Source organism: Danio aesculapii, chromosome 7 (assembly GCF_903798145.1).
Source record: "Danio aesculapii chromosome 7, fDanAes4.1, whole genome shotgun sequence".
Taxonomy (NCBI): Eukaryota; Metazoa; Chordata; class Actinopteri; order Cypriniformes; family Danionidae; genus Danio; species Danio aesculapii.
The window spans coordinates 38,903,469-38,915,492 of NC_079441.1; the positions used below are offsets into that span (position 1 = coordinate 38,903,469).

The 12,024-nt window shown below is 35.3% G+C and overlaps 1 protein-coding gene across 2 annotated transcripts in view; it reads left to right on the top strand.

The window, feature by feature from the left end:
* Positions 1 to 11,556, top strand: part of sorcs2 (sortilin-related VPS10 domain containing receptor 2) — a 309,469-nt gene extending 297,913 nt beyond the window's left edge. Inside the window, exons 22-27 of one of the 2 annotated variants that reach the window (XM_056461897.1) lie at positions 573 to 685; positions 1,135 to 1,257; positions 1,556 to 1,655; positions 5,039 to 5,141; positions 5,497 to 5,717; positions 10,667 to 11,556. In XM_056461897.1, coding sequence (XP_056317872.1) covers positions 573 to 685; positions 1,135 to 1,257; positions 1,556 to 1,655; positions 5,039 to 5,141; positions 5,497 to 5,717; positions 10,667 to 10,731 — 725 coding nt within the window. In that variant the 3' untranslated portion in view covers positions 10,732 to 11,556. The remainder of the gene's footprint in view (positions 1 to 572; positions 686 to 1,134; positions 1,258 to 1,555; positions 1,656 to 5,038; positions 5,142 to 5,496; positions 5,718 to 10,666) is intronic. The other variant, XM_056461898.1, reaches the window with a different exon arrangement.
* Positions 11,557 to 12,024: the final 468 nt, after the last annotated feature.

Consider the following 12,024-nt stretch of genomic DNA (forward strand, 5'->3'; position numbering starts at 1 on the left):
GTGTTCAGCTGTAGTGCTATATACAACTGTGTCACTTCACTCTTTCATAGTTTTTGTCTTAAAGCTAAACCTGCTGGTTACGTTATTTAATTGATTAAAACTCAGACAAGTGACTTGACTGTAAGATCTTCACTGTTTTATTTTTTTTTTGAGATTTTACGTAATAAATTTAAAGTAAGTCCAATTTGAAGACATACAGTTACCCAAAATCACCTTAATCACCTTGTTATGTGATTCCAAATACATATGATTGACCATAATTATTGAAGTATCAGGGTTGAATGTTGTGAGGCTTTTATTTTATGTTTATTGTGTGTGTTCCACTAAAAAAATAAATGTTTTGGAGTAACATTATGGTAAGTAAATGGCAGCTTTACTTGGTTTTCTTGATGGTGTTTGTGGTCTCTATTCAGATTTTGAACCTATAGTGCAATGTTTATAGTCTTACTGTAGAATGTCAATACGTTATGTGAAAATTACTCTCACTTCACGCAACCTAATTGCTTTTTGGTTCTTTTCAACTGGAATATGAACATTAAATTGTTAATAATACCTTTAACATCTCTCTACAGATCATTTCCAGATCATCCCATTGAGTTTCAGTCATAATTTGGACCATTTTAACCCAAACATCCCTGAATGGAGACAAGATGTGGGGGAAGTTGTAACAAAGATTATTGCTAAGGTTCTTAACTCAGTCATAAAACACAAACACACACATACATGTATATATGGTTTCTGAGGACTCTCCATTGGCACAATGTATTTTATACTGTAAAAATGCTTATTATATGGCCTTACTCTTTCTTCTACCTCTAAACCCAACACTCACAGGACAACTATGGCAAATTTTGAATGTCAAAAGTAGGATTAAGTAGGATTTTTTAGCATTTTGAATTATGAGGACAGCATATTATGAGGACAACAAAAATTATGAGGACAACAAAACATGAAAGAGTTTAACTAGGTCATACCCATGTTATTATGCAATTTCATGTCCTCTTAAACCACATAAGCAAGTTATTACATACTCACACACACACACACACACACACACACACACACACTAAGTTATGTTATTATACAGGACAATATTTCAATCACGCTCACTCTGTCTCTCTGTTGGTGTTCCAGCTCACAGGGGTTCCTCAGGAGCATCTGGTGACGATGGTGAAGCCTGGACTTCCCACCTCTGCAGACCTGTATGTTCTTCCTCAAGAAAGCACACCAGTAAAGAGGAGTGTGTTTGTTGACAAGGTAAATGTGTCAGCTTTCCAGAGATGAATGAATGTGAAAAGATACAGCACATCCTCAGAGAACAAAATATCAGTGCAGCAATAGAATTCTTGATACAGTGACTAATATTCCATCAGAAATTAACATGATATACAGAAAGTACTTCATTCAGTGAACTAATTTCTTATTTACTATGGCTTACCTTGATTACTAAAGCACAATTCATTAAAATTGTTTATTCATATATATATATATATATATTGTAATTGTATAAATTAGTGTCTAACTGTTAAATTGTGTGTGTTCTTCATTTGCGCAGCGTGTTCCCACCATCAAGCAGGTTCTGAGTGAGAACAATGTGAGCTTCATTGTGAGAGGAGGGTTAAGAGTCTTGGTGACTCTGGCAGATTTGGATTCAGGTGAGAGAAAATAAAACACTGAGAAGACCTACCGGCCAATTTATTAGGTACACCTTTTGGGTACATGAGTACATTTCAGTTCATCTGTGGATTTGTGGTTGTTTTGCACACATTGTACTACAAACATGTAATTTAATTTAGTAAACACAAAGATTGTTTCAAAAGCATTTCTAAATTCACTTTTATTTCCAAAGAACAAGTAAATGAGCCAAAACAGCAATGTGTGGTATAAAACAGACAAACTGTGCTGCTATTAACTCCAGCAGGTGGACAATTGTAAACAAAACTAAATAAAAAATGTTAACATAAATATGCATATATCAAATAGAACCAATAATAATAATAATCAAATGCATTTTGCCATGAACAAACTGGCTCCAACTCTTTTCTTTTTAAACCCTTTAGTTGATTGCGTGTGTCATAGTTTAAGCACATTTTCTGCGTCCCAATACTTCCATACTATATAGTAAGCTAAAAACAGTATGTGAGCCGAGTAGTATGTCCGAATTCATAGAATTCGAAAAACAGTATGTGAGAAGTACCCGGATGGCCAACTACCTCCGGCATGATTCTGAAGTGCACATCTGATGGACGCTACGCTATCTCATAATGCTTTGCACGAGAATTCATGAATGGGAGTAAAGCGACGCAACTGACGAGGATAGGTCATGACAAAATATTACATCCGAGTTCCATTCAAACTACTCACATTCATACTGTATAGAACGTACTTTTCTTATGGTCAAGTAGTAAATTCAAATTCAACTGCAGTATCTACTGAGTAGTAGGCGATTTCAGACGCAACCATTGTCTTGACCACATCTACATGTTTAAATGCACTGAATTGCTGCCATGTGATTGGCTAATTGGATATTTGCATAAATTAACAGTTGAAAGGGTGTACCTAATGTATTGGCTAGCAAGTATCTGTTGTTAAGTCATTTAACTGTTTTAGTACAGCAGGCCCATCATCTGTACTAAAACTTACCCAATGTATTTCAAAGGACCTATAACTAGTGACGTGTCTGTCAGCACAACTGAGACGGGTTTGTTAACATTTACTGCTCGCTTCTAGAAGTGTCCTCTTTAAAAATACTCTTTAAGAATAAAGGAAATAATAGGAAATGCTGATTTAATAATGTCTTGTTTCTGTTCTGTTTTCTGGTCTAGTCTTTACGTTGAGTTGAATTCATGTAGGCTTCTGTTGGCTTGCATTTCTGTTTGTGTTTTTGGTTTGACTAACACATGCATGCTTCACTTTACTTTACTTTATTGTAAAAAAAAATCCCTTAAAGGCAATTTCTTGTGTTTTAGTTATTTTTAAGGTTTTTCAAAGTTTGTTTTCATTTCATTGTTATCTGTATCACAGCCACACAATTGACTTCATCCACACAAGGTGTGTACTTTGTGTGTGATTTGTGTGATTTTGTTTGTTTTGGTTCATTTGTTTGTTTGATTGATTGATTTTTGAGTGTTTTAAAAGATTATAGATAGTTATCATCCTCTTGTTAAAGGGATAGTTCACCCAAAACTGAAAATGCTGCTATCATTTACTCTCCTACTTTTTTTTTTTGTTGAACACAAATAAAGATATACTGAAGAACAGAATTCCACTGTATTTTTTGTTCCAACTATGGATGTCAGTGGCTGATTTTTCCAACATTCTTCAGAATATCTTCTTTTTGTGTTCAGAAAAAGAAAAAGAAGAAACATCTGTAAAGTGTAGAACCACTTGAAGAGTTCAGTTACAAAAGAATTAAAGTGCCATCTGAACTTTTGTTCTAAAATTAGCATTTTTAAGGCTCCAATAAATGTTTGTGTTCAGTTATTTCGCTTTAAAGATAATAATAATGACCTATTTATCATCAAAAAATTCAGACAGCATTTAGAGGCTTTTGTGTCTGAACTCCACATTTGAGTGTGAGGAAAATGTAAGCAAAGGATCATTTTTGATTGAACTATACCCCTTTATGTTGTGATATATAGAATGCTGTTCCCAGGTCCAAGCCTATATATTGAGAAAATATATTTTATAAAATATATTGCTTATGACCACTGTTAAGTAACATGACACATTTTAGCAAACATTTTTCTAAAATCATAGTTTACATTTTAGTCTCCGGACATGCTGCATATAGACACCAATATTTTGATCATTTGTAAATAATAATGTCATTGTCTATCCATTTGATAGAGGCATGGATTTAAACATTACGATCATGAATTTGAAAAGTATTACAGGGCACTGTGAGCATTTCTTAGCACCAATGGTTGAACCTCCACATATACACTACTTGACAAAAGTCTTGTCGTCGATCCCAGTTGTAAGAGCAACAAATAATAGCTTAACTTCTAGTTGATCATTTAGAAAAGTAGCAGAAGGTAGATTTTTCTGATGAATCATCTGTTGAACTGCATCTTAATCATCACAAATACTACAAAGACCTATTGGAACCAGCATGGACCAAAGATCCTCACAGAAATCAGTCAAGTTTGATGAAGGAAAATCATGGTTTGGGATTACATTCAGTATGGGGGCGTGCGAGAGATCTGCAGAGTGGATGGCAACATCAACAGCCTGAGCTGTCAAGACATTTGTGCTGCCCATTACATGACAAACCACAGGAGAGGGCAAATTCTTCAGCAGGATAGCGCTCCTTTTCATACTTCAGCCTCCATATCACAGTTCCTGAAAGCAAAGAAGGTCAAGGTGCTCCAGGATTGGCCAGCACAGTTACCTGACATGAACATTATTGAGCAAATCTGGGGTAAGATGAAGGAGGAGGCATTGAAGATGAATCCAAAGAATCTTGATGAACTCTGGGAGACCTGCAAGAACACTTTCTTTGCCATTCCAGATGACTTTATTAAGTTATTAGAGTCATTGCAGAGATGTGTGGATGCAGTCCTCCAAGCTCATGAGAGTCATACACAATATTAATTCCTTTTCCACTGCACCATGACTTTATATTTTATACTCTACATTATGTCTGTTAAGTGACAGACTTTTGTCTAAGCAAAGTCAGACCTTACTGTCCTTATTAAATAATTAAAAATCAAGGCATGATTATAATTTATTTTGGTAAAATAAGAGTAATCTAGAGGCCTTTGTCTTTCATATAAGCCACTTCTGATACCAAATGATCTACTAGAAGTCAAGTTATTATTTGTTGTTCCTAAAACTTGGATATTTGACAAGACTTTTGTCAGGTAGTGTAGTCAGGAGCCAGAAACTGACGTGTTATCAGAGTCAGGTGATGATTAAAAAACAGTTCACCCAAAAAAATTTCCATTGAGCACAAACTACCCCTTTAATTGTAGTGGCACTGCAGGTTCTATGAAACGAATGGCCAGATGAAACAAATGAATGTGTTCTGCTTCAGGTTCTGGTTTGGCTGCAGCAGGTCCTGGTGTTTGGGCTGTAGCTGTCTTTCTCCTCCTAAGTTTGATCTCCGCTGCAGCATTCATACTCTTCAAGTTTAAAAGGTTTGTCCTTTACTTCACTATTTGTAAAAAGCTACAGTACTTGACTTTTCCTGTCATTGCTTTAAAATCTCATCAAATTTGATTTCCAAATGAATGGAATTAGTGCAGCTGATATGATTTCATATCAGAGCTGTCTGTATTGTAGATAATAACACACTCACACACACCGCCATTCTGCCTTGCTGCCCGTCACTGAAATGCATGATGCACAGGTGTACACAGACACACAGGGGATAGTGCTATTGATTCTCACTGTCCTGTCATACCCCATCACTGAAGAATGCATGTTCAGTCCCCACATGTCGAAATGACAGTCAGCTTATATAACGGAACATGAACTACAAAACTGTGACAGGAAAAACTACAAAAACCATGGTTGGTTGCTGAGGCCAGAGGAGAGCAGCCTAACGCGTCCCTGGCTGCGTTTCAGAAAACTGCCAGGCAGAAACGTCTACGCTCAGATGCACAACGAGAAGGAGCAGGAAATGACCAGTCCTGTCAATCACAGTGAGGACACGCAGAACATCATTCAGGGAGAAGAGTTCATCGACGACGACCTCGACTCGCAGACACTAGGTGAACAATGCACTGTTAGCACACACTAACTAGTCCTTAATAAAGGGGACATTTAAGTTATGAACGAGACACTGGCAAAATATCTGTCTATCTATCTATCTATCTATCTATCTATCTATCTATCTATCTATCTATCTATCTATCTATCTATCTATCTATCTATCTATCTATCTATCTATCTATCTATCTATCTATCTATCTATCTATCTATCTATCTATCTATCTATCTATCTATCTATCTATCTATCTATCTGTCTGTCTGTCTGTATATCTAACAATCTGTCTGTCTGTCTGTCTGTCTGTATATCTATCTATCAATCTGTCTGTTTGTCTGTCTGTCTGTCTGTCTGTCTGTCTGTCTGTATATCTAACAATCTGTCTGTCTGTCTGTCTGTCTGTCTGTCTGTCTGTCTGTCTGTCTGTCTGTCTGTCTGTCTGTATATCTATCTATCAATCTGTCTGTATTTCTGTCTGTCTGTCTGTCTGTCTGTCTGTCTGTATATCTATCTATCAATCTGTCTGTATTTCTGTCTGTCTGTCTGTCTGTCTGTCTGTCTGTCTATCTATCTATCTATCTGTCTATTTATCTGTCTGTCTGTCTGTCTGTCTGTCTGTCTGTCTGTCTGTATATCTATCTGTCTGTCTGTCTGTCTGTCTGTCTGTCTGTCTGTCTGTCTGTCTGTCTGTCTGTCTGTCTGTATATCTATCTATCAATCTGTCTGTCTGTCTGTCTGTCTGTCTGTCTGTCTGTATATCTAACAATCTGTCTGTCTGTCTGTCTGTCTGTATATCTATCTATCAATCTGTCTGTTTGTCTGTCTGTCTGTCTGTCTGTCTGTCTGTCTGTCTGTCTGTATATCTAACAATCTGTCTGTCTGTCTGTCTGTCTGTCTGTCTGTCTGTCTGTCTGTCTGTCTGTCTGTATATCTATCTATCAATCTGTCTGTATTTCTGTCTGTCTGTCTGTCTGTCTGTCTGTCTGTCTGTCTGTCTGTCTGTATATCTATCTATCAATCTGTCTGTATTTCTGTCTGTCTGTCTGTCTGTCTGTCTGTCTGTCTGTCTGTCTGTCTGTATATCTAACAATCTGTCTGTCTGTCTGTCTGTCTGTATATCTATCTATCAATCTGTCTGTTTGTCTGTCTGTCTGTCTGTCTGTCTGTCTGTCTGTCTGTATATCTAACAATCTGTCTGTCTGTCTGTCTGTCTGTCTGTCTGTCTGTCTGTCTGTCTGTCTGTCTGTATATCTATCTATCAATCTGTCTGTATTTCTGTCTGTCTGTCTGTCTGTCTGTCTGTCTGTCTGTCTGTATATCTATCTATCAATCTGTCTGTATTTCTGTCTGTCTGTCTGTCTGTCTGTCTGTCTGTCTGTCTGTCTGTCTGTCTGTCTGTCTATCTATCTATCTATCTGTCTATTTATCTGTCTGTCTGTCTGTCTGTCTGTCTGTCTGTCTGTATATCTATCTGTCTGTCTGTCTGTCTGTCTGTCTGTCTGTCTGTCTGTCTGTCTGTCTGTATATCTATCTATCAATCTGTCTGTCTGTCTGTCTGTCTGTCTGTCTGTCTGTCTGTCTGTCTATCTATCTGTCTGTTTATCTGTCTGTCTGTCCGTCTGTATATCTATCTATCAATCTATCTATCTATCTTTCTATCTATCTATCTATCTGTCTGTCTGTCTGTCTGTCTGTCTGTCTGTCTATTCCTCTCTCTCTCTGTCTGTCTTTGCTTCAGGTGTCTTGTATAAATAATGTGCCGTGTATACTGTATACAGTAGTGTTGTTCAATTTAGGGTACATTTATAAATATTCATCATTAATTTCATGGTTATTAGCTATAAAACCATAGTTATAAGCTAAAACCATAAATCAAGTCATTTTTCTGATGTGAAATGAAATGTTATGTCCTCAAATTGCTAAACTCATTTCGGCTAGCAAAAACAATTGTCTATATATTTACACAAATGATTAAAACCTTAGCAAGAATAAAAATGAAAACTGAAAAAAAAATGTAAATGAACAAATTGTTATTGTACCTAGTATAATATATATATCATGCAAATGTTTATATAATTTTTTTACAACAGTTTAAAAAGTTAAGTTATTGTATTTAAGTTAATATATTACAGTTTTTCTCAGTCGCTTTGGTGCATTTCTCACAACACAATTTACATTTGCACAACAGTTAATTCATTTCTCTAAATAATTAGTACAAACTGCAAAACCTAGCTGATAAAGCGTGTCACTTGCTCAAAATGGATAGCTCATTCATCAAGAGCAAGTATTCATGTCAATGAAAGTGTCAATGTCATCAAGATGAAAAGTCCTGACACTATTGTTTATGAACAAGATAGTCATAGTTTGCTGCATTTCCAATGCAAACAATACTATATACTATTTTCACAGCCATTTAAAACTACAGTAAAGTTAGACATCACTGCATTTAGTGACGTATCTGATACAAGACACTGAATATGTATGTTTCACTTTTTTACTGCATTTGATCTTTGTAACTCTAATTTCTTCACAGCATTGTGCAAAAGAATAAATACACCCTTATTTACAACAAAAATAAACATACTTTGTGTAGAGCTGTGCACAACTGTAAACAATATTGCAGGACATATTGGAACTGAACATACAACATACATAGGTCTGTAAATCATTCATGAAATTGTTCAATTTAGAAGACATTTTCGGGGGGAAAAAGATTTATACAATTTGCTTGAAAACTAGTTTAACATTTTTGTATGTAACGCTCAAGTAATGAAATGAGGGCTATTAGTTTTATATGGAATGACTATTCAGCATTCACAAGTTTAGTTAATTTTGACTGACATGACTTGAGCAAATGATAATGTTATAAAACAGCAGAGAGTTGTATGAAAGCAATTGATGCATGTCCAAAAGCATTTTGCAATTTGTTTGAAGGAATGAGAAACTGCTACTATGATGTGCACAAAAGACTAATTGTTTTGAGAAATGCATTACCTGTTGTGCAAATGTAAATGCTGTTGTGAGAAATGCACCAAAGCAAAAACTGTAATGCACATTTATAAATACTGTTAATTATTAATTTCATGATTATTAGCTATAAAACCATAGTTGTAAGTTAAAACCATAAATCTAGTCATTTTTCTGTTGTGAAATGAAATGTTATGTCAGCAAAATACTAAACTCATTTCAGCTAGCAAAACTATTATCCATATATTCACACAAACAAATTATTAAAACCTGAACTAGAATAAAAATGAAAACTAAAAAATGTAATATGTAAATTATTAAATTCTAAGTTATTATATTTATTATATTATTATTACATTATTAAAATAATATTATATAATATATTATATACTTATTATTGTAAAAACAAAGTTACTGTAACTATAAAAATGAAAACTCTTAGATAGGCAATAACACTCAACTAATCATAATAAATTAATAATAAAATATTGTTTTTAAGGTGTAGAAATATTTCTTAATTTTGGGGGGAAAAAAGAAAAGAATTATGAATGTTCCTTTGAACAGAAGTGTTTGACCAAATAGAAGTTGTTGATGTTATCTGATGTTACATCTAACCCTAACGCAAACATTTTTTGTTAGTATTATTATCTCCACAATTTAAAATAATAAACTAACAAATATAATATTAACATGGCTTTTAAAACTACTGGAATATCCCTACTTTTTAAATCATAACTATAAGAACGGATCTAGGCACATTCTGTGGGTATTATCAAAGAGAGCCTAGAATCACCAAGAGGCGACAATCAATAGAACGTTCCATTGCAACAGCAGCGCCCAGCGATTCCGCCATTCTGGAGTGAATTATTAATTTAAAAAGTGCATCAAATCTGAAATACAACCTGAAAGACGACAATACAACACTTAAGATCATAGACTGGTGATCATCAGCACTTTTAATAGTTTATTTTACAGTCTTAATGTTTAATATATTAACCATACCTGTTTTCTTCAAACTGTCACTTTTAGGTGAAATTACTTTAATTTAATAGTTTACGCACTGGCAGGGGCGCTGCTGACCGGTATGGGCCCTGTGACAACATTCGTGGATGTCACAAAAAGTGAAGAGCATGGTGGTTCTGGTGGGCCCCAAAGTGCGTGGGCCCTTAGAATCATCTTCACTTTCCCCCGCCCAGCGTTGCCCCTGCGCACTGGCATAATACATATTAATACTGACATGTTAAATTAAATGAACATGACTTTCAAAATGGGATGTTGATAGCAGATTAACAGTACTTTTTGTTGGAGTAATATATTATAATAGTACATAGTATTTTTCCAGTGTTGTCTGTTAAAAAACACTAATAAAGTTTTTAATTAAAAAGCTACTTTCTACAAATTTATTTATTTTTATATATATTTTTATTCATTATTTTTAATGCTGTCAGGCCATATAAACTACCAGATAATGTAGTTTTTGTTGTAGTTATTGTTGTGTATACTCATTTTTGCTTCACCCTAATTTGAGTGAAACAAAAAAGTAATTATGTTATTTTATTAACCTTTAATGTTATATGTGAAACAGATATTTTAGATATCAGATGTAATAAACTATAGTCTTTTTGGAAATTGTCTGTTTTCATTGGGATATTGTTTTAAAATTTTACTTTTCAAAGGAGATGTACTCGTTTTGCCTCATATTTAACTCAATATTTTACTTCATTCTGTCTAACGTTAGTTATTCGTGCTGTTTTCCTACTGGAATATTCATTCCAAAATGGCCGCCGCGTGACACTAGTGGCATCTAGTGGCTTTTTACCAAATAACAACAGAGTGTCGCCTCTTGGTGATTCTATGCTCTTTAGTATTATACATTTCTACATATTCTAAGACTGTGTAATGACCTTGAGTAGTGATGAACACTTGTTTTTTTTTGACCTGCTGCCTTTACAAACTCTCTTTTCCTCCTGACTTTCTTGTTGCCAGGCAACCACTCAGGGGTGGTTTTGAGCATAAACTCCAGAGAGCTGCACAGTTACCTGACCAGCTGATGACCAGTGTGAAGGTGCCGGCGATGAGCACAATAGACTATGCCTTCTTCCTCTCTCCAGATCTGACCCTTCAGAAGAGTGAGAGAGAGCAGAGACACACCTGCACCAAACCTTCTCTCCATCCTCACAATGTCTGCTCCAGAAGGTGGATTTTTCTACCCATCTGCTGTGGTTTTGTATCCGTTCTGGTTTCACTGGTGACCATGTACACTCCTGTCCACCTTCTCTCTCATTTCTTCTCATTGTTGCTCTTGTCACGGGAGCATGAAATCAGCCCCATTTATTAATGCCCAGGGACAAACTCATTGACAAACACTGTCTTGTCACTTTCTGTTTGAATAGTGTTGTTGACTGCACTGAGGGTTTGTGGTTGTTGTAAAACTGATTGATAAGGGAATGAAATCAGTGCAACGATACACATTTAATCCAGGGAAGCAAGGTTTGTTTAGATTTAGCCAAAGGGAATCACTTAAGATATTTTCAGTCACTCAGTATTGTCTTGTAAAAATGTTTTGGAAATTTTGGTTCAATCTATCACTTCTCATATGCAATAACGCATGACATCTTTTCCTTTACTCAATAACAGAACAGATTATTTTGTCCTGTTTTATGGATATGCTATGCAGTGAAGTCATTTTTATCTGTACCCCCCGGGGTATACTTTGTTTATTTTTCTCTTCAAAATCCCCCTAAGATGCAGAGCTGGCACATGTGCTTTGTGTTGTTTTTGCACTTCTTTGTTTGTCCACAAGGCGCAGCTGATCACAGTCACAGAGGAGGAACAACAAGATACAATTCCAGCCAGCAAATTAAGGGGCCAAGCACAACAGAATGAAATATTTAATACGAGGGAATTAGTACAACTTCAGGTGGTTTAAGTCAAAACTACAGTCACTAGTAATATGATTTGTTTATTATTTTGACCTGTAGGTGGCACTGTTATAAAGTTGGTGTGATGTGTGAAGCCTCAGATGCTGTTTATGCCATTAAAGCGATTCTGACTAGTTGATTTTAAATTGGTTTAAATCAGATTCAAGGTCTATGCTCAAAAAAGGTTTGTCAGGAAGTTCATAATGCATAATATGTATATTCTCTACATGATCCAGGGAATATATGAAGTTTAGATGCACAAACCTCCAAATGCCATCTGAAGTTTTCTAAAATGATCATTTTTATTGTAAAGTAATTCACTTTAATGGCAATGAGATAACCTGTTTATCATTATAAAAGTTCCATTACTGAACCTACATACAGGAGCCTGACAAAAATGATCATTTTAGATGAAAATTTTAG